The 23611-nt window shown below is 43.3% G+C and overlaps 1 protein-coding gene across 2 annotated transcripts in view; it reads right to left on the bottom strand.

Moving 5' to 3' along the window:
- Positions 1–2236: 2236 nt before the first annotated feature.
- ELK3 (ETS transcription factor ELK3) overlaps positions 2237–23611 on the bottom strand; it is a 298938-nt gene continuing 277563 nt past the window's right edge. For both annotated transcript variants that reach the window (XM_069629413.1, XM_069629412.1), the window contains exon 5: positions 2237–2951. In XM_069629413.1, coding sequence (XP_069485514.1) covers positions 2853–2951 — 99 coding nt within the window. In that variant the 3' untranslated portion in view covers positions 2237–2852. The remainder of the gene's footprint in view (positions 2952–23611) is intronic.

Raw genomic sequence — 23611 nt, 5'->3', positions numbered from 1 at the left:
CAAAGAAAGGGCCCGCTCACTGCCAATCAGGTTACATAGTGTTTTCCAAAACACCGAAGTAAACTGAGTACCTCTGTCGGATGTTATTGACTCTGGAATACCATGTAAGTGGAAGATTTCCCCCAAAAATACAGCAGCTGCTTCGGAAGCAGTAGGAATACCTGGGAGAGGAATGAAGTGACCCAATTTGCTGAACGCGTCAGTTGTCACCATTATAGCGGTGCACCCCCCAAGAGGGAGGAAAGTCTGCAACAAAATCAGTGGAGATATGACTCCAGGGTCTGGTGGGGGTTGGGCTCTGTTCCAATAGTCCAATCGGTTTACTGGTCTTGGATTTGCAATGGCGACATATCGGACAAGATTGAACAAGAAGTTTGATGTCCATGCACATGGTGGCCCACCAGAAGGAGCGACATATGAAATCTAGGGTGGCTTCATATCCCTGGTGTCCCGATGTTTTGCTTTCATGACATCAAGACATCACTCTCTTCTGTAAGGTGTTGGTGGGAACAACCAGAAGATCTGTTACACCTAGAAACACTTGTGTACAGGTGTGATATAAATGCCATATTATATCGTATCATTTCATATCATATCATATCTTTAAGAAACAATTGATTGTTGGAGTGTAAGATTCTCTTAGGAAAATAAGGTTTAGCACCCGATAGTATGGGCATAGGTCATGTAAATATGTGTATACCAGAGAAGGGATCTTAAAAACAACCTGGCCATGAACAGGCAGCAAATGAAACCCACTATGTAACAGGGAGATGGAGTCTACTCTCCTGGCACCACACATCAACCGAACGGCAGCATTCTAAAAAGTCAGTAGCCATTGGATTTAGAAGTTGGAGGCCTGTGTAGATTGAATTAACATAGGCCAACCTGAAATGTATAAGGGAGCCAAACCCAATGTGATGAAGTTCCCTGGGGATTAAGGGAGGGGGCAGCTTCAACTGAAGAAGTTTGAAAAATAAGCCCTTAATGACTGCCCCAATTTGGACATCTAAACTGAAGTTGCCTTCCCAAAGCAACCCATACGTTTGGACTTTATCAAAATACTTGGAATACTGGTCAGATATATGGCAGAGAGAGGGTGTGAAGGTGGGATTACGCAACAAGTGGCAGGGCTACAACCTAAAGCCCTCCATTTTGGAGGAGGTGCCTCTCACCAATATGCCAGTCGGAAAAATATTAGAGGGGTCGATTGACGTGAAAACACATCTAACTTTAGTGCATATAGGAATAATATTAGATCACCAATTAATTAAGAAGCATCAAAAGAGGGAGCAGATAAATATTAAACAAAGGCAGAGACAAAGAGGAGCCCTGAGGGATCCCATTCTTTTGCTAAGGGGGAAGACTGATTTGTCATAGATGTACCAGCTGTTCACAGTCTTCAAAAAAGGAGTGAAGACAGTCGAAGGGGACCCATGCACCTGTGCCACGCATTATAACTCGTCTAGTAATACATCATGATCCTAAGGGCCTGATTTACAGAACGTTTTCCTATGGAATTGTGCCATTATATAAAGCTTCTGTGAATTAGGTCCTAAGTGCCCAAGGCCACAGGTAGATCGTATCTCAGAAGAAGTGAGAGGGCCACTTTGTCACCTTGGGCCAGAATATCATTCTAGACAATACGAAGAGCAACTGTGGTGCCGTGCCTCTGGAAGAAAACAAACTAAAATGTGTTCTGAATAGCAGTCTGTTCTGGGTGCTCCTGTAACTGTTGCGCTAAGACTTTCTCTAGTATCCAGGTGAGACTAGGAATTGGTTTTAAATACCAGGGCTTGAAGAATAGAGTTATACAGAGAAGTGTTAACATAAGCAGTGCCCTCCAGCCAGTTTATGCTCATTTGTTAAATGAGCTCAATAGTGTAACGAGAAGACAGGGGGTAGTGGTCAGAGGTAATAGAGATCTGGTATTCAATAGAGCGGATATGGTTTCTGAGATTTTAGTGTATGAATTGTTTAAACTGAATTATTTTATTTTTTCTCGTTGATTTGGTATTATGATTGTGATATAATTTGTAAAGGCTTTTTTTCTAACCATATACAAATAAAAAATTAAAAAAAGATAATGAGCGTTATGTAACAAAAAAGATTAAAGCAAAAATACATCATGAAGAGTTTAGTGTGTCCTATAAGAAAATGTAGAAACGGTCACTAGGTGATTCTTTTGTCTAATATTTACTGTTATTTTACAGAAAGTTTATTTTAACAAGCAACCAGGTTTAGTCTATGGCATTTATTGCTTTCAACAAATAAAAGTTACAACGTATTTGATCAGTTCGGGTCAAAAGCATTACATGTAAAAAGGCGTGTATATACTTTGTAACATTGTTTATGTGAGGGGAGGAAGCAGTGTTGACATTACATCACAGAGGTTTCACACTAGCTTTGCCTTTTGTCTTCATACTGGCAACATATAAAAATTGAGAAAATAAAACAATGTAAAAAGGCACAATCGGTTATAATATACAAAAGCACAAGTGTATACAATTAAAATAAACAAAATGGGAAGGAAGGGGCGGGGAGGCCGAGGCAACAGTTATCTTATTAAACATGTCTCTCAACTTCATGAAGTCCATTTTCATCAACAGTGTTCAACACTTTAAAAATATAACAGTACAAAAATGTTAACCATAATACAAAACATATATTGTGTTTTCCTATAAAAACACTGTTTAAAATTAACATGATAGTACTAAAATATCAATACAGTAAAAAGTGCAACCGATGTATACAGTGTTTCACGATGGCTTTCTCGTGTCACAGAAAAGAAAACGAGCACAATGCAATAAATTGTTACATCAGAGAATGAGTCCATCCTTTTTTGAGAGATGATATCAGGATTTCTGAATATTTGAGGAAAGCAGAACTGGAGATGAAGACCGGTCCAGACTTGTAAGTGGCATTGGTAAGTGACCATTCAACATGGCTGGAAACTACAAATAGAGAAAAGATGGGATTTACATGCTACATTCGGATAAATAGTGTGTTACATTTACTAACAAGGACATGTGTTCTTTATTGTGCAGATGTAAAGAATCTTGATAGAAGAAAAATAGCGCGAATGTTATTTGCTTTATAAAAACGAAACACACTTCAATTCATTTTTTGATCAACGTTTTTTGAAAGTTTTTTGAAATTCAAGGGTACAGTATTTAGAACTAAAGAATATTAATACTCCTAGTTGGCGCAATAATGCTGCTTATGTCACCATGAGCCTCTACCTTGTAGCCACACCTCCTACTTTTCCCTTTCTGACTAAAAGAAGCCTCCAGTTACCCCTTTGTTAATCAGAATCACTGCATTGTTTGGTCACTAGTGAGGACATCTCTACTTTTGAATGCAAGTGATATTGCCATATAGTAGGTGAGAGTCACAACAATAAACTACACTATCCATGTTCTATTCTGTATATTTATAAATGTACTGATATACTTTTTAAATATTTGTAATCAATAGCTATGTTTTTACTTAAAAGTATACATCATCTATGTTTTCTATTTCCATATGTACCTGCTTGATAAGAGTAAAAAGCATCTGTATTGTTGCTCTGAGTCGATTGCATATTACTTAACATTATTTAATTTCTGGACACCAAAAATGTTGTTAAATGTATTCCATATCATTGGATTGAGTTTTCCCCAAAAACAATATGTTAGTTACCTATATCAGTTGTGTCTACTTCCACACAACCCACCACACTCCCCACACAGTCTTTGCCATCCCTTATCACCGATGCAGTTAAGAATTTTCCAAGCGACTAATTGGATTCCGTTAATATAGTTCAAAGGAATCGATCATCCTGAACTTTGCCAGGCGTATTATGATATAGTGTCTAGCAGCAAAGTCCAGAAAAAAGGCACACACTCAAACAAATTCCTTTGGTTTCATGACAAATGCCAATTTCTCTATAGTAATCATTTCCCACACCCACTGCAGCTTCATTTGAATATTAAGTGCCTCCTCTTTCACCACCGTGACACAAGTATTCGTTTAGTAGCTAACAACAGTTGTATTGTTTGTGTACCGAGCAGCGCAAGCTGAAGATACCTTTCTTTGTGCGGGACGCCTCAAAATCGATGGAGTGGATAATCCAGTATGGGAAATCCAACCCTATCTTTTATTGGTGAGATAACTTCCATCTAGAAATTGCTAAGTTGGGACAGTCCAACCAGATGTACAAGAGAGGGCCTGCCTTTTCACCTATCTAAGACTACATGTCTATGATCCATCATCATGTAACAGTTGTATCTCGTCAGATCTATACAATAGCTTCTAATGTCGTTTACCGTGTTGGACACAACCTCAGGCCATTTAATTTCACAGCAACAGTATATTTTCTCCCTTTCTTCATCACGTAGCTCAGGTTCTGGTCTCATTTGCACCTATCCGTTATGATGGCTATGCCACTTTCCAACACCAAAAATGGATGGATCGAAGGTTTTGAATCAATCACAACCATAGGCATTTATCTGAGACAACTAGCAAAGCATTGTTTTTGGACAATCTGCAGCATTACAGAAAGGAGCTAGCCATGTGCAAATCAGGATTGGTCCTGCCACTGGCGGGTACAGTCCAGACCAAACTGCTATGCCATGTTCCCTCTGCACGGTAGCACACGCATCCCCAGAATTGTTTCTGGCTTATTGGGTCTCATCCGTGAGGTGCAGTTTGGTTTCCCTATGGCACTGCGGGCAAGTGAGTGCTTTCTGGGCATATCCACTGTCACATAGACAAACTAAAAACCAAAAAGCAATAGATGGAAAGTTTTGAATTGATAATAATCACTGGCATTAGACTGGGCAACCTTCCATACAATCATACAATCATTTTTAGCCTGACTGTGCTAGTACAGAAGGGAAGAAACCATGTGCAAATCAGTTAAGGTCCTGCCACCTGAACTTATATTGGCCACCTGCCCTATGCATGAGAACATAAGCAAACCCAGAAACGGTTTGGCCTTGCCGGGTGTCATCAGTGAGGTGCAGGTTGGTTATTTTGTATGCATCAAGCAAGCGATCCGCATCTGGCTTTACACTCTCTGACTTAGGGAGACAAACTAAAACCCAAACGTGAGTGATGTAAGGCTTTGAGCTAATCATAACCAATGCATTGCGCTGGCAACATTTCATGAAGATGCCCAAAGAGTTCAAACCCTATTTTTGGAGTTTGTGGTCTTTTGCAGCAGGGATGTTAACTAGCAGTAAAGAAAGGGCTGACGTTTTTGGGACCAATATTCATTTGAACATGTTTTTTCCCCTTCTGCAATGACATAGCAGGTTGAAACTGATAGAATGGAAGGTTGCACTGAGCAATTACCAACGGTCGTGATTAATTAAAAGCATTTCCATCCTTTACACTTCAGTCTTGTAAAGTCGCACGTGCCCAGATGTGTGGGTCTCCGCCTTATTGTGCGCCAGAGTCGTTTTTTTCCAGCGCCTGGCAATGGGGAATTACCGGGGAATTACAGATTTGGCGGTCCCGGTAATTCCCCATAGCCAAAATTACTCACCATTCCCATTCGAGTCCCATAGGACTCAATGGGAATGGGGAAGATGGATGCACCTGCACTGTTGCACACAGTGCCGGTGCATCCGTCAAGGTCTGTGAGCGGGTGCCTTTCCGCCCGCCAGGTCAGACATGGCGGGTGGAAATGCTCCTGCACGCACAACTCAGAGTATGCCGGTCCGGTAACAACGGTGCCGGTAGCTTACCGGCACCGTTGTTACCAGACCGGCATACTCATAATGAGGACCATAATGTGGCTGAAACATGTTGGTGATTGATTTTGGACTTGGAAATTCAGGATGGACTAGCCCTTCTGGAGTGCGACCTAACCTGAGTGGCATATGAGTTTTTACCTTCCGTAATAGAAAAACAAGATGAACAAATTATTGAATGGGAGGCTGCCCAGAGCAATTACTAGTAGTTATGATTACTTCCAGACCTTTCCATTAATCACACCTTAGTGCTGCAAAGTAACCCTAAGTTGCTCAAACCCGTCTGGGGCAGCTTGTAGTTTCATGCAAAGGATATGGGACCTAAAAGTTTGGGCTAGATTGGCCCTTCTAAGTCACCAAAAGCCTGATCTTCTTATGTTTTTCTCCTTCTCTAATAGCTAAGCAGGTGTAAAAATGATCTCCTGAAACGCTGCCACGAGAAATTGCCAGTGGTTATGATTAATTTAAAGATTTTCCTCCCGTCACTTGTCAGTGTTCCAAAATTGCAACTATTTCAGAACTGAGAACTGAACTTTCATCTACAGTTCCACCTTTATCAACCATGCAATCTTTTATTCCCCTACATCCTCCTGTTTTAGAATAAATATAGTTTCCCAGTTTAACAGCAGAAAATCATTCTCTGAGACCCCAAATTCAACCAGACAGTAAAGAAGACAGAGCAATGCAAGGCAAGGCAACGAACGGCTAGAGCACCAGCAGTAACCAACGGTCCAGGATGGAGCATTGCGATGCGCCAGGAGCAGGGCGTGTTGTGCTTTTATGTCCTGGTAGCAACATTGTTGCCATGGCGGCGAGGATGCATCAAGCGTGCGGGTAGTTCAGTATGCTGAATGCGGCATCCTGTGTATGTCTGTTTCCTGCACACGGGCGGCAGCCTCTCTGCTCCGGGAGCCCGTCGGGAAGGCCGGTGTCGAGATTGCGGGGGAGACGCCATCGAGGATACAGGTGCCAGATTGTAGTAGGTAAGGCGCTGTTGCGGCGGTGACAGCAGGATGTAACACCCTGCCTCTCCTTCGAAGACATCGGGGTGCCTGGTTTCCAAGGATACTGAGAATAGAAACAACATCGCAAAACCGGGGCATGGACTTGAGTGGCAGGTTCCCAAGTGCGGTCAGCTGCTGAATAACCAACCCAATCGATTAGATAGTAAAGGTGGCACCTTCAATATCTGGAGTCGCAAATGTAATGCACTTCGTATTCTGGACTCAACTGTCCATAGGGGTCATCTTCCATAGGGATCTGTCACATGTGGTTTCAGCTGTGAGACATGAAAGACAGGATGTATGTGCCACGCAGATGGTAAACGTAGGTGAAACGCTACTGTTGAAATCCACTGTGTCATAGGACACGGTCCAAGAGACTTAGGTGGTAGTTTAGTAGACAAATTATGCAAAGGTAAGTTCTTGGAGGAGAGACATACGAGATCACTGACCTGGTACATAGGTTCTGCAGATCGACGTTTGTCTGCTTGTAGCTTTTGCCATTTCTTGGTATCCCGCAATATATCAGACATGATTCTGTGAATGTCTTGTATCTGCCTAACCATGTCGTCAGCTGATGGAACATGACTGCTGGAAATAGACTGTATAGGAAAGACTTTAGAATGGTATCCATAGGTGACAAAAACAGAGTCTGCTTGATGGATGAATGCCAGGAGTTGCTGTATGCTATCTCAGCCATATCTAGATACAGGGACCAATTGTCCTGGGTAGCATTGGCATAGCATCGTAGATATTGTTCCAGGGTCTGGTTTGTTCTCTCAGGTTGTCCATCATTTTGGGGATGGTAGCCAGAGCTGGGGCCATGCTGGAGGATGATGTGTTTGCAGAGTTGAGACCAAAACCGAGAAATAAACTAGGAACCGCGATCCAATATGAGTTGTTCTAGTGATCCATGAAGACAGTATATATTATGAAAAAATGCGGTTGCCATTTGGGAGGCTGTAGGCAGAGCAGAAAGAGGAATACAATGGGCCAATTTAGAAAAGCAGTCGACAACTACCATAAGTCTGCCCATTAGATCTGGGTAGTTCGACTACAAAATCAGTAGCAGTGGTATGCCATGGATAGGGTGGTTTTTCTATGGTTTTTCACGCTCACTAGTATTTGTCTTGAGTTTTTGACCTGAGCGCATACCAGAGAGGTAGTAACATAGGAGGCCACCTGTTCAGGCAACGCAGGCCACCAAAAGTAACGAGATACCAACTGATGGGTGGCCTTGATGCCTCTATGCCCAGCCACGTTAGAATAACACTGGCTGTGCAAAACCATCTCTCGTAGATCGGTGGATGGTACATACAGTCGATGATTGTAAAGGAGTAGCCTGTCTTGGGGAGTGATATTGCAATTCTGAAGATGATGGGGAACCATAGGGTCAGATGTGGTCACCTCTTGAATACGTTTGAGATATGACTGGATGGCTCTCATGAAGTGCTTAGTGGGAAGGAGTGGTTCAGAAGGATAATCCATTGGTTTTTCAATGGTCAGGGAACAGGATAAGGCATCCACTTTTTTATTGGCTGGTCCCGGAATGATCGTCAAGGTAAACTCGTACTGAGAAAAGAAGAATGCCCAATGCGCTTGATGACTGTTCCGGCACTGTACGTTTTGTAGGCTCTGCAAGATCGGTTCCTAAACTGACTGGAATATGAGCACCTTGGATATGATGTTGCCATTGTTCAAACGCACCTTTGATGGCTAATAGTTCTTTCTTGATTACTGCATAGCTGCACTTGCTATGTGTAAGCTTGTGCAAGAAACATGTGACAGGGTTCTCTATTAAGGTGTGTGGATTAGCTTGTAGTAATACTGCACCGATGGCACTGTCGGATGCATCTGCTTCCAATAAAAATGGTAAGGTTTCATCAGGATGGTTTAGGGCAGGCGCTGACACGAAGGCCCTCTTAAGGGCCTGGAAAGCCGTTTCTGCTTCTGTAGTGCAACGGAAAGTTTGGTTGGCACGTAACACCTGCATAATATCAACAGAGAGCTGTGCAAAGTCAGCAATAAAGCCATGATAATAATTGGAAAATCCAAGAAAACTTTGTACTGCCTTTTTGTCTGAGGGACTCTGCCAGTTCTTGATGGCCTGTACCTTTGCGGGGTTCATCTGGATAGCTGAATCACTTATAACATGTCCCAGAAAACTCATCTGCCTCTGATGGAAGGCGCACTTCTTGTCTTAGCATAAAGGTGGTTTTCCTGAAGATGATGTAGAACCTGTACAACATGTAAACAATGTTCTACAAGCGACGGAGAAAATATCAGGATATCGTCCAAGTAGACCCAGACAGTTAGGCCAATCGAATCTGGGAAATACGTGATCCATAAATCTCTAGAAAACCGCAGGGACATTGCAAAGACCAAACAGCATCACGCGGTACTCGAAATGCCCCTTCAAGGTTTTGAAAGCTGTCTTCCATTTATCTCCTGGTCTTACCCGAATCAGGTGGTAAATCAAATTTGGTGAACAACGTGATGTCTTTGAGGGACTCCAGATTATCATGGATAAGGGGCAAAGGATACAGATCACGTAATTTTGTTGAGACCCCGGTAATCCACACATGGCCTCAATGTGTCTCAATGTGTCTTCCTTTCTAGGCAGGAAAAATAATGGGGCTTCAGCAGGAGAGTGTGGAGGCACGATGTAGTCCTTGTGGAGGCTATCTTGGAGATATGTTTGTAGTTCGGAGCATTCTGTGTGAGAAAGCAAATAGATGCGCTCATGGGGAATCGGCTTCCCGGGAAGTATATTAATAGCACAGTCAAAGGGCATATGCAGGGGAAGAGGTATATCTTATGGTTCAGAAAACACTTTCTAGAAAGTGGCATATTCAGAGGGCACTCCTTGCACTACGCAAACTCGTAGTTCTGTAGTGGTAGTAGAAATAGATTGAAATGAGGTTTTGACATCATGTGCATCGCAATGAGTGGTGCATGAAATGGAACTGAAAGTCAAGGTCTGGGTAGCCCAATTGATGTAAGGGTTGTGATGGAAGCCCAGGACCAAGGGATACAAGGGTGTTTGGATGACATCAAATGCCAATTGTTCAGTATGTTGAGCGATGGCTATTTCCAGGGGAACGTAATGTTGTTTGATTAGTCCCGAGGAATACAAAGAACCGTCATTAAGTTCCACTTTTGTTGGGACATTTTTCTTGGACAGGGGTATCATATGCCAGGGGGCGAAGGCAGTGTTCAAGTAATTACATTATGCACCCGAATCCAGTAAAGCCAATGTGGTAATGCTGGAATTAGTGACAGGATGCCGTAATCAGACTTCCAAGACCAGTAATTGAGTAGATTGCATGGGTTCTGAGGAACATGTGGGAAGAGAGGATGCTTCCAACAGGCCTGTTGTCGTCTTCCCTCCAGACAACAAGCCCATCAGTTTTCCGCCAGTCTTCGTGGGCATGCAGGGCAAGTACCCAAAAAATGGCCCAATCTTCGGTGCTGGGAACATCTTTGGCATTTTTCCTCCTTGGAGATCGGACCCCGGATAGCACCCAACTGCATGGGTTCTAGCTGCTGTGTATCGGCAGGAGTTGTGGGTACTGCAAAGGGGGGCTTATATACAGGATGAGTCTGCATGTACTGTTTCTTTTCGCCTTTGCGTTCCACCAAACGGTGGTCCATGTGGATGACCAGCTCAATCACAGAGGTCAAATCTGTGGGCTCAGCATTGAGTACTAGTTCATCCTTGTTTTCCTCCCCCCCAAGACCATGCCGAAAACAGCATCTGCTGCATTATTTCTGGGTACTATGCTAAACCTGCTGATGTACTGAACCAGATCCTGTGGTCCCTGTTTGATGTCTACCAACTGGTTCTGGGCATTAGACACTAAATTCAGTTACTGGAAGGTCCCCAAAAATGCCTTCTCAAACTCCTGGAAACTGTTCAGGATGGGGCTGCTGGCAGAAATGTAAGGTGCTGCCCACGACAGGGTATTACCAACCAAGTTACTCAGGATATACCCAATTCTGGCTTTGTCTTGGGCAAAATGGGCTGGACGAAACATGTATTGTATTTTGCAGTGGTTGCACAACTCAGATAATTTACGAGGGTCCCCATCAAACTTCAGAGGTGAAGAATGCATCACATCATGTTCAGAAGCTGAAGCCATGAGATCCTGGGCTAGCGTAGCCCTTAGGGTAGCATTCTGTTGTCTAAGAGTTGCGACTTCAAGGCGTAAGGCCTGAAGCTTGTCCCTATTGTCCTGTATGGGTTCCATATCTGGCCTGATTGCTTGGTGTCTCAATCTGTCAAATACCTGATCACTGGGGCACCAAGTTCGTGGTGTCTTGGCAGGGGTGCTGGGTCGTTGTGCTTCCATGTCTGGTTGCATAGCTAGAGTAGTAAGAGAAACTAGCCTCCTTCCAGCCAGAGAATATAATACTCAGGAATGGTTGGGTGCTGTCTCCCCACACCACGGGCTCGCCTTCCCGCATTTTTGTGTTGTGAAGACAGTGCAAGCACTGGGCTGGAAAGTGTACAGGGCGCTGGTAGGTATCTGAATGAGCCAGGTAAGGATACTCTGAAATTGGAGGACTATCCAGAGGCAGGTCAAAGGAGGAAACGGCCTTATGCAGAGGTAAGGACAAAATAATAGCAAGAGTAAATGGAGAAAACCTGAGGGAAAAAACTGAGCATGGAAAACAGAAAGGAGAGGGGAGCAGAAAAAAAAACAGGGTGCCAGAAACAGGGCAGGAAAAAAAGCCAGAGAGAAAAGAAGGCAGTGGGCACAAGGCAAGGCATGGAATGGCCAGAGCACCAGCAGAAAGTGAGGGTCCTAGGTGGAGCATTGAGACACGGCGGAGCAGGGTGTGTTGTGCTTTTATGTCCAGGTAACGACATTGTTGCCATGTTGATGCATCAAGCATTTGCTGAATTCAGTCCGCTGAACGCAGCGTCCTGTCTACGTCTGTCCCTTGTGCCCAGGCAGCCGCCTCTCTGCTGCTGGAGCCTGCCGGGAAGGCCGGCGTCGAGATTGCAGGGAGAGACACCATTGAGGATACAGGCACCAGCCTGTAGTAGGTAAGGCGCGGCTGCGGCGGTGATGGTAGGATGTAACAAAGAGACTTTGTTAGCAAAAAGTCCTTTACAAGCAAGTCACAGAATGTCTTCATGGCAAGTGTGAATTTTAGACACCTATTAGTATGTAAGGTGTTAGTGCCTAAATTCTATTATATGACCTAGGGTGGTAGATCCTTTAAGGTAATAGCATCCAGCTTATGGAATTATCTTCCTTTAAAGATTTGAGTAATCCTTGATCATTTAACATTTCAAAGAGAACTGAAATCGGTCCTCTTGCCATGACAGACATTTACAGATTAGCCCTCTGGTTTCATTGTTGTAGATTCAACCTTTCCAGCACCTTTTGGGGTGAATGTCGTGCTTTACAAATGCTTCACCTACCTACATAACAATATACCTCATTGGGCCCTTCTTTGATGCGTACCTCCTATTCTGGATTCATAGTACAACCCTTGCCTACTCTGTTTAACCCAAAAACTGATTTGTATTCAACTAGGACCACACTGCTAACCTCCTTGGTTCAGCTGCCTGGAAGTGATGATCCTCCTTTGCCAGCTTCCCTTTGGAAGATACATATTCTCTATATCTATCCTTGGATTTTACGTTTCCAAATAAAAAGCATAATCCTATCTTGTATGTTATTCAAGACTGGAAATTCTGCAAGTTACTAAGTAAGGATTTCTTAGTATTTGAGATTTGGAATAGTTGGCCTTGAATCCAGAGATGGAAAAAACGGCTATGTATCTGTGCCATCAAGGGGAGGGGCACTATGAGGCCATCTACTACCAGGATCACAATATCCCAACAAGCTATCGATGGTACACTCTCCCCCCTACATGTGTATGCACCTTATGGCAATGTTTCCCTTAATCTGTGCAGCAAATGGTTCCATGGGAAGTGTGACTCAGACTGGCGAAAGTGGTGACCCTAAATAGACTCTTATGTTGGGCTACATCTTTCCAGTTTCATTTTCATGAATACCTATTTTTGGTGATATCACTGTGATGATGAGCAAGGATCCCTTGGACCAACCCCCACACTACCCAGTCAGTCACCTTCTCTGCGGCTGGGATGAGATACAGGGATGGGTATTTCATTCTTCTGGCTTTCTCTATTAGATGGTCTTGCTTGTGTTTTCAAGGGTATTGCTATCTATTGGCTAACAAACACAAATGGCTAGGGCCTGTTAGTGTCAGCATGAGGTTATCTATTGATGTTAAGTATCTTGTGAATAGCTTGTTGTCTGAATTAATTGGCATGACAGGCCTATACAATGCACAGCTCATATGGCTTAATCTGGTTTGGGTATAAACTCAGCATGAACCTGACCTCTTCCATTGAGGGTGCTGCTTTGTTGTCTTTTATTTTTGGTCCGTTTTCTTTGAGTAGGGTTCCTGGAGGCTAATAACCATTGGAAACAGTTTAGTTATGTATAGTTTTGGTCACTCTTTGAGGGCATTAAGCCCCCATACATTTTACCATTTGGTCTTACTCAGTAGATTACCTGCTTGAAAGCCCTTCAAGTCAGGTCGGCCCCTTTTTAAATATGCTAATTCAATAAATCCACCAGAATGCCATGGGGTTGAATAAATGACAAGCTTTGGGAATGGGGGATGAAAGCTGAGGATCAAAAGATATACATCTTCTAATTATATTGAGTTAATAGTCATTAACCACGTTCCTTTTAGATTATCTGAATTGATTCACACCCCCTTTTTACCCACCCTTTATCCTTTATACCTCTTCTTGCCCCAAACATTTAGAGCTAGAATCTGTCTCCTTCCTCTAACTTTCATCTATTTAATCGCTCTGTATGTAATTTGTTACTTAAATCCCAGCAGAACAGTTAAAAAAAGCTCAGCGTCACAGATGATGAGACCAGTCAAATTGTAAATCTGGTGGAAAGACACTACCACTACCTGCTTTCATAGGGAAGGCAATACCAAACACCATGAATGCAAATTATAATCCTTGACTTGCATACTTTGCAAACAACATTATTGATGCCCCTTAAGTTATTTCATAGATGACTAGCTGGATAAGAGCTGTGTGGTCCTGATGTACAAAGGTATCATGGCAGCTCATATTTAAGGCCTTTTCCAATTCTTTAGCGGTTTTTTTTGTTTTGTCACAGCTCCAAATTCAGACATAATGGTGCATTTGCTTTCTTCTCCTTTATTCCTAGACTCAAGAGAATAGTTCCTTCTTATTTCTCTCCATCTAGGTTTCTGAACTGAAGACCAAACAGCAAAGTCCATCTGTCACAAACTTTTGGAGTAGCTTATCTGCCAGCAGGTTGAGGTTGTGCTTTCTGTGCTATTTCAGGGAGGTCCTGAAATAGGTTGATTGTACTGCACAAGTTAATTAGCAATGTGGCTTTTCTGGAAGCTACAAAGCTCTTGAGTAGTCGTTCAGGTTTAGTAGGGTAGCCTGTGCCTCATGTTTATGGTCTCAGACAACCCACTAGTTGTTCTCTATTCACTTTGAAACCCTCACATTGATCCTTTTGTGAGATTGTGAAAACTTTGTGTACACATGCATTTATATTGTTCACTCGAGACAGACCCCTCTTTTAGGAAATAGATGCTGATCTTTTCTCCCCTTAAGGGTTGTTCAAGTCATTACATTTATCTTGCGGGGAACTTTCAAATGAAATGAATATCTTCACCTTCATCACTTCACCTTCATCAGATCTTATGTACATGCATCTCGTCAAAGATGGCCTCAAACTTTGTCTTGTTTCTATGTTATTGATGTCAGCATTTTTAATTCACCCTTAATGACACTTTTAAAGGCCTCCTTCGGTGCAAGGATCCATTGCCCACAGATCTGCCCTGTGAGGGAGTCTGTTTCTTTCTTCCCTGCAGCCGCATTTATGTCAGGCGTGCTAGGCACCACTGAATCTGGTTGTCTGCAGGGCTTTTGCTTTGGGTTCTAAGGAAGCCTCGATCCTTAGATCATTGTCGTTCTTCTTTTGTTGCATGAGTTCCATGGAGTGGAGGGTCCAGCCACTGTCACCATGCAGTTTATATTGTTCCTTTTTGCCAATTAATGCTAATAGATACCCCCCCAACCTGCAGCTACACTTGCTCTAGCTCGGCTTTCAGTTCAACCTATTAAATACTTTCCCTGATCTCCCAGATCCTGTGTCTGTCTTTGTATTCATCGGACAGCCTACCTGTGCGCCTTGTCATGTTGGATACACTTTCTTCTGTATCTTCTGGGCCCCAGTATCTCTCACTAGGCACGATGCTGATAGAGTTACCATCCCTACAGGCCCAGCAGCCTCAATATCCTTAACATAATAATGACAACCACGTCCACCAAGGCGCTGCTAAGCCTTCACCCTGCAGCAGTGTTTCACCCTTTTTTCCGCTCTCTTCCACCTCTGACTTTTTCTGTTTCATCCTTGTCTTGCAGGCTCCACAAGCAAAAGGAAGAATTAGAGTAAAAAAACTACCCCTATTCTTAGACACACTGTAGGTACGTGCAAACTGCAGCTTAGGCTAGTTTAAGCAAATATTAGCCAAGAAAGGATCACAGAAAAGGGAGTTGAATCCACAAGGGTATAATTTAATTAATCATTGGACGAACATCTAAAAAGACCAGGGACAAGAAGGCCTATATCAAGAAAAATCAATCACATAAATAATTATACATTTTGTGTGGGTTAGTAGCAGAAAAATAGTGCGGCATAGAAATAACAGCGCATTTTTCTGTGCTTCTCAGGATTAGTAGCACAAGTTTATTGTCGACACAAAACAATAGGTGTTTCTGGTTCGGAGCATAATAAACCAACAGAAATGCGTGATGGAGGCAAGTTGTCTGAAGGGACCGAACTGTCGTCAGGACGCTGTTGTTGATGGAAACGTAATAGAGTGTACCTTTGTTTCATAAAATGTCGTCTTGGAATTGAGAAATAATTTAGTGAAGCACTGTCCGAAGTACTGGCGGGTTAATGTTGAGTTCATGTGGTGGCTAGGATCTTAGGTTTTATAAATTAGCATCCAGTCGCATGTCGCTGTGATTCCAGCGTTGAAGATTTGGGTTAGCTGCATTGGGGATAAAGGAATTTCCTGGGCAGCAAGAAGGAGACAGCTTACTTCCTATGAAAGGCGAGCTGTGTCTCATAGTGGGAGCCCTCCGACTGGAGTGGTATCGCGCTCGGAATGTGCATCTCTATCTCGCGCATGCGTGTAGGTCAGAGACAAGAGAACTGTGTGTGCTCTCCCAGTTTATCTGAGGCGAGACTCGTCTCTACTCCAAATTCACCACTCCATACAGCCCGGGTTGGTGAGCCAACAGGAAATTCTAGACCGATGCTTAGGGCACTACGAGCAAAGGGGTAATATGTTGGCACTAAAAACAATTCTAAATGGCACTTTGCCTGGGTGGCACACATCCTGGCATTGGCACTGTTCCCAGCATTGCAATGTGATAAATTGCAGTGTCAACATCATGTTGATTCTTTAGCCATCTCTCTTAATCTTGTGTTCTGGATTGCTGTACAACTCTGAGGATGTAAATGTTTGCTGAAGTGGGTTCTGTGACCTTGGACAGCCTTCACATATTTTGGAGCTGGACATCTGGGACCATGGAATGGTTTTTTCTCTGGCAGCTAAAGGCAGGGATAGCTTTTTCCTTTGTAATCTTGGTCACATCCTTTTTGACTTATTTCAAATTAAGTTTGCAGCTTGTTCACTTCATTAGTACTCAGAACACACCATGTTTGGGGCATTGTTTGGGAGGGTGGCGACACATGACTTAATCTGTTTCTGAATCCTGGGCACTGTGTTTGTGACATTGAGAAACTGCAGTAGGGCCTCATATCTGCTGACACTGTGATGAAGTACCCTGCCTTGCTCTGGGGTTCTCCAGTGAGGCAACCAAGGGGGTTGGGTGTTTCCCCAAGCAAGTGGATGATGGGCCTGGTGGTGGTATGGGAGGGGCCCCAGGACAGCCTCATTTGGTCCCCATCATATGGCAGGGGACAGCCACATAGCACCAGCTAGGGGCAGGGCCCCTTTAAGGTGCACATCCAGTACAACTGGAAGTAGAGATGATATGGGATCTAAACATTTCAAGCTTTCCCCTACAACAAGGCACAGTGCTTTCACTTCTACTGAGGCTGAGGACTCTGCATCTACCTTCCCATTAAGAGATTCAAGGGGCCGTGGTGCTGCAAAGCAAGCAGTGCCAGCATGATGGCTCCATTCGAAGAAAGAGGACCACACAAGAGGAGGGATAAGCTAGCTGTGAGCCCCACATCAAAACTGGAAGCCATACTAAGGCGTGGGGCCACCAGTCAATCCTTCACCAGCTGCCTAAAGAGAGACACCAGAGATCCCTTTCCACAGAGAGAGAGTGGAAGGAAGGACCACCCAGGTGGAGGGAAGAGTCAATCTCAAGGCCAATTCAAGGCTGTTGCCCATCCCAGGGCAATAAGCCCGACAGCCAACCAATCTCCATCTCAGCTGACACACCTGATTCTCCTTTCACCGTAGATCCGCCTGAGATGGAAAGCTGTCAGACTGTGCCACTGGAACCCCAATTGGCACCCATTGTGGACTATTTGGGACTCAGTATTCATCACCATAATCCTCCACAGACAATACTTATTCATATTTTTGTCTTTGCTTTCCGTTTGCAAGACTTTGGTACTTCCTTATTTCATTTCACAAACTACATATCCCACAATGTACCTTGTTGCAACTCTCATTACTTGGCTATTCCTATCCAGCAGCCTTAGAACTTCAGTCCCCAGAAGCCTCAGAAATCAGTGCTTCTTTCACTTTCCCAGGACCAGAGAGAGTGTAGCTACATTACCGTAAAGTGATGTGCTTCAGGTGCTGCTTACAAGCCTGCTTCAGCACAGGGGAGGTCTGTATTTAAGCAGCTGAGTTTACTGCCAGACCCTCATGCTTTGATCCTTGGATTTCTGATGTGGCCTGTGGCTGCTATTTACAGAACTTGCTCCTGTTCCAGTGCCCTGTGCTCCCTGCCCTGCAGTCCTCTGTTCCCTGTCTGCAGCCGCTTGCTAACTGCCCCCAATTCTCTTGTTCCTACCTGCTGTTCCTTGTTCTTTGCCCTTTGCCCTTAGTCCATGGTACCTAGCTTTAGATTCCTAGATTTCAGTCCTGAGTTTACTTGTTATCTGTCTGCAGTCCTGCCCTTGTTATTCCAGTCTAGAGTTACAGTTCTCTGTATTCCTTGCTACCAGTCTGCAGTTCAGTCCTTGTTATACTAGTCCAGAGTTGCGGTCCTGAATTTTCTTGTTCCTAGTTTATTGTGCAGTCCAATGTTCTTTGATTCTGGTCCTTTGTTTCCAGTCTGTAGTTCCAGTCTCCTATACCCTTGTGCTTAGATTCTTGTCTTCTTGCTTAAGCTCTTTCTTTTCGTTCTCTGTCTTGAACCTTGCTGACTTTCACTTCCTAGTGCTTGTGTAATTCCTTAGTGAAGAGTTTGCCTGCTGGGATTCCCAGCAGGAAATCTCTGCCCCTTTCCTTTGTCGCGTTTTAATATGGTACCTCGTGCCATATTGTTAACAGTGTGCCGGTCCTGCCTTGTTCGCGCCTTAGGGTCCAGAAACACAGGGTCGAACTGGGACAAGGAATAGGCCCCGGTCAGCCAAACAAAAGTGGCCCACCCCTCGCCTCAAAAAAGTGGCTAAAAAAGTGGCCCACCGGAAGTAATGTAATTTTGACCCCACCCCAAAGTGACATCCCGGGGAAGCGATGAAACACAACCTTTCACCCCTTGACAAAACAGGAAGTGGCATCAAATGGCATTACTCCTAAGTACACTACGAAAAATATGGTTATGATTTCACTAATGTGATATATATTTCATACAAGAATGGATCACCATATGTATAATTAATATCTGTGTGTATAGATCCATATTACCAAATTACTGTGAATGCAAGAAAACGTCCAAGGCCAAAGGATAATGTTATTGTATAGCATTTACGCTTAAGCTCTTTTTTATAGAACAAATATGCATACAATATCACCCAACCTGTGTTGGTACTCATTTATCGACCTAAGAAGGCTGAAAGGCTTTTTGAAAAAAAAGAAAAATGTGAAAAGAAAAACATTTCTTTTTTTTCCACATTTTTTTTCCAAACCAGCCCAGGCGTGGCCAAAAACCGCCCCCCACTGCCCAGGGACAATTTCGGCCTGGCCACAGGCCGAAAGCCCAATCCGACCCTGCAGAAACAGACACCCAACTGATGCTGCTCTTTTCCATAAGCATTCATAGTGGGACCCTGTAATAGTAACCAGAACAGAAGGCTAGATTTTCCCCAGACTCTGTAGGAAGCTCTTCCCCCATTCTGCATACACCCCAAGTGGGAACCTAACTTGCTTGTCCAGCTTATACTCCCTGCCCCTTTCTGTTCACTGCATTTGTTTTTTTTTTTCTTGTCTGCAGGACTCCTTACACACAAGTCTCCTGTGCACTTTTCTCCCCTAGGCTTTGTAGGCATGTCTCTGCTCTCAAGCAGAAGCAGGTGGAATAAACTGGAGACTGCAGAGAGAAGACAGGAGCTGCTTTGGAGAAGGGTGGACAAGAAAACAAGATGTCCTGGGGAGGGGACAGAACCGGAGAAGCTGGAAGGGAATCGGAAGGCTGGGCCACAATGAGCTAAGAGATCTTGAGCGGCTTATAAAAAGTGAGGGAATGGTGGAGAAAGATAGTAAAGGTAAACCAAGAGGAAGTGGTGCCCAAAGCGGTGAAGAAGGTGAATGTGTGAAAGAGAAGAGAAAAGTGGTGACAGACTTGCCCGAATGAGTGAAGCAGCAGATTGCAGGAGTGATCCAGAGAGTGGGGAAGGTTGTGTCCAAACAGGAGGTGATTGAGAGAAAGATCTAGGAAATGGAGACCGTTGTGCCTAAAGGTGAGAAGAAGGTAATAGGGAGCGTGACCTGGAGAATGGGGAAGGTTATGCCCAAAAGGGTGAAGGTTAGAGAGAGAGAGAGAACTAGAAAGTACAGACAGTTGTGCATAAAAGAGAAAGGAAGGTGATAGTGGGAGAGATGTGGAAGGGAAGATAGCTGTGCTCAAAGGGGTGAAGTAGAGAGCAGGTTAATGAATTGAGTGAGAGATACATACAGTCTCCATGGGCAAAGAAGGTGACCAAGACAGTATAGAACGGGAGAATGAAGACATTTGCAAGAGGTCATTATAAAAAGAGGGAATTCTGGAAAGGAGAGATCAGAAGTTTACAGAAAGTCAGAATGCAGAGATCGAGAGTTTAAACCAGGTAAAAGAGCAAGTGAAGCCGGAGAGCCTTATGGAGAAATAGTCAAGTAGGATCCTCAAGGTTTGTGACCAACTAACCTAACGTTACTAGGGGCTGCAATCCTGGGGAAAGTAGTGGCAGTTGCAGTTTATCCAGCTTAGTAGCTGTTCTGGTTGTGGTCCATTTGTGCTTTTAAAACGTTTTCATGATGAACAATTAGTTGATAGTGTTGGAAAGATGTTTCTTTTTGTACATCTTCTTAGTATTTTCCTTGAGCTGTCAGACTACCAAGAAGCTCCAGAGTGGGGAGAGAGACTGGGACAAGCCCGGTGGGGGAAAGAACCAAGCTAACCCAGATTTGGAAGGGAGAAGGAACGAAGCCCCAGAGTGGGGACAAAGAGACTAAAGGTCTTCCCAGATTTCAAGGGAAGCAAAACAGAGGAAAGACTCCCCAAAAGGAGAAAGACTGGTAGAGGCACCAGTCGAAAAAGAGAAACCAGCGTAACCTCTCTGGAGCCCGGGACGGCCCTCCAGCTGGACACAAACTTTATGTTTGGAACTGTGAACATGGGCAAGCGCCTATGGTAAAGAGACACAAGGGTGGGGGTCAGAAGCCAGCAATCATCACTTTCATTGGGCAAGACTCAAAGTATGTCCTGGTTGTTTTATGTTTTCTTCTGAGTAATTGGGAGAGAAAGTAGGTTAGAATAGGTTTTCTGGACAGAGGACTTCATTAATGTTTTGCCATCTGACACCCGACGAGCACCCTTTTTTTTACCATTTATTCCATTTATTTGTATAGAGTAGGGATTAGTTTTACAGATTTAGGGAAGGATTAGGCCTTTTGAATGTGAGAAGAGAACACAATCTATGAAACTCATGCCTCCTAAGCATGGCATACTTTATACCCTGAGTCATGAATAAAGAACCTAAGATAAGACAAGTAAGAGTAAGAGTGTCATGGCTGGCTAGGAAACCATCTTGAAAATAACTGCCACGTTGGATCATGAGTCCTAGAGCAGCAAGTGAGTGCTTGTGCTGACCAAACCGGGCTGGATGGGTTTCTAAAGTGGGGAAGGATCAAATGTACAGATTAAAGTAGACATGCTGAAGAATGAACTTTGGAAAAATATAGTTTGTAGTTTTGACGGTGTATAAAGTAGACTTTCAGAGACAGGTGACAAGAACACACACACCTAACCATTCCCTTGATGACAGATATGTAAACCACAAACTGACTGGCTATAAGCGAAATACAATCCAACTTGGGATTGGAAGAAACTGCGTAAGAAGGTGGCTGGGAGAGGCACCTCCCAATCACCAACACAGAAGATATACAATATATTTTTGGGGTTGGATCTGGCATTTCCACAAGGAATTGAATTGTGTTCAGATCACTTTGTGTTAACAAAATTCTCTTTCCTGCAGACTGCTGTGTCAGTCTCCGAGCTTTGGTATTGTGTGAAATTAGCTGGGTGACAACCTCTTGGTGCTGTTATGTGAGGGGTTAAAACGCAGAGCAAGCAGCCCAACACTCTCTAGGAGAGTAGACAAGATGGGGTTCTGTCAGCCTAGTGGTATACAGACCCCTTGTCAGAGGATAAGGTCCTAAATCATAACTCTTGGGGGTTGTCTTGGTCATTCAGTGCCCTTCGGTCACATTATCCAGGTGGTTGCTGAGTGATATGAACCCATACCATCAAGATAGAGATTGTCAGCATAGCACCCCCAATCATAGTTTTTTGTTTCCATAGACTTCCCCCACTCAGGGACCAAACCAGTTCTTTGTGCACATTTACAAACCTTGGCATAATCATTGACTCAAATGTTTTCTTACACTACATATCAATAACCTACAAGGAGCTCCCACTTTAAACTACATTTATTTAAAAAATAATCCTCATCATGAACTCCTACTCAAGACACATCTTTACCAAGCAATAGCCTTAAATGTACCAGGTTACTGTTGTGCTCTCTAATCTGGGTCGGCCTAAAACCCAATCAGGCATTTCCAACTAGAGCATCAAGAATCATCATCCATTTGACTAGCCGCAATCACAACTCCCCTACTTGGAAAGTGCTACACTGGCTTCCAGCTGAAAAGAGGATCTATTGCAAGTCACTCTGCATCACTTGCAGATGTAGTTGGCAAATGGGTCTGGAGTATCTAGCTGATTATCTGACCCATTACCATCCAGGTAGACCAGTTATATCTATTATTTCGCAGAGGTGCAAAATGAATTTGGGCAAAGCGAATACTGGGAGGAAACTGATTGACAGGCCCATGCTTTGGTTGAGCCTTGAGCTGGCACACAACAACAGTACCTCTGATGAATCCAGAAGGCACTGAAAGCAAAACTCTTAAAGCAAGCCTTCCCTCATATTAAAAAGTATCGCCACCGGCAACATTTGCTTATATTTTTGCATTTTGTGAATTTCCATAGTTCCTGAAAAATATGTATTATGGGAATAGAAGTGACCTTTTCTTGGTCCATTTCCCCAACAGAAATTGAATGGACTAGTGTTTGAAGGAAGATCATTTGGATACAAGGCACCATTTGATCAAGCAGTCCACTCAAATCATCTCTGATACGTGTCTAACTGAAGTTTTCAGCCCGGTAGCCTTTATGAATACAACATTTAACTCCAAATGGCTACTTTTGAAAATATAAATAATTATTAACGGGAACATATTATATGGCCTATTTCAGTTTGTATCATCTTCAGATACGAAAATGTCCACTAGATAGCAGTGCTGATTTTGTATTTATTTCAGCCCCGCCCCGCCATCTAGTGGAAATTTTCAGGCATTTTTGGATAAACTCCCAGAATTGAAACATATTTTCAGGGGGCAGTAATCATACTAAATTGGTTTGTACTGAACTACAGAAAGCCTAATTATGTATCATTCTTGGAGACATACGGCCATGCTTGACTTTATTGTTTGTAAACACTAACCTTTATGTTCTTATGACTTATGCTCTATATTTGACCTTGACTTCCCTGTTATTTTCATACAGACTAAGCTGTATCCTTGAACTTGCCTGCCCTGTAATATTCAAACGAACAATGCTCTATAGATTAACCTGCACATTCTCGTATTCATTTTCTTTTACTTGTCTTGTATACACTTGTATTTTCTGTAATCTGTATAGGATGAAAATCTATAATGTAAATGAAAATCATATGTGTTTAGATAAGACTGACAGATATTATAGACTATAGTATGCAAACTGGATACGTACTACATCAACATACTGCAGCGCAGAAAACACCATCTTGCACTGGATTATTAAAAAAGGTTTCAAATTTTCCTGCACATCTACAAAGCGGGCTGCTCGTGGATAACTTTACATATTATTTTTGAGCAACAGCGTTGCCGCCTGCTTCCATTATTGGAGCGAGCAGACACAAAAAAAAATCACATTTAGGGAGCACTTCCACTTACATGCATTCAGGGGAAACCAACTACCCAATGCGCTGAATGCAAGATTTGTATATGAAAATTCACCAGAACGCAAGAAGACATTCTGTGTTGCACATCACATATCTCAAAAAATCATGTCTAGTATTTTTTGTA

The sequence above is a fragment of the Ambystoma mexicanum genome, chromosome 12 (genome assembly GCF_040938575.1).
Source record: "Ambystoma mexicanum isolate Mex_15411 chromosome 12, UKY_AmexF1_1, whole genome shotgun sequence".
Taxonomy (NCBI): Eukaryota; Metazoa; Chordata; class Amphibia; order Caudata; family Ambystomatidae; genus Ambystoma; species Ambystoma mexicanum.
This window is presented reverse-complemented; position numbering and strand designations above follow the sequence as displayed.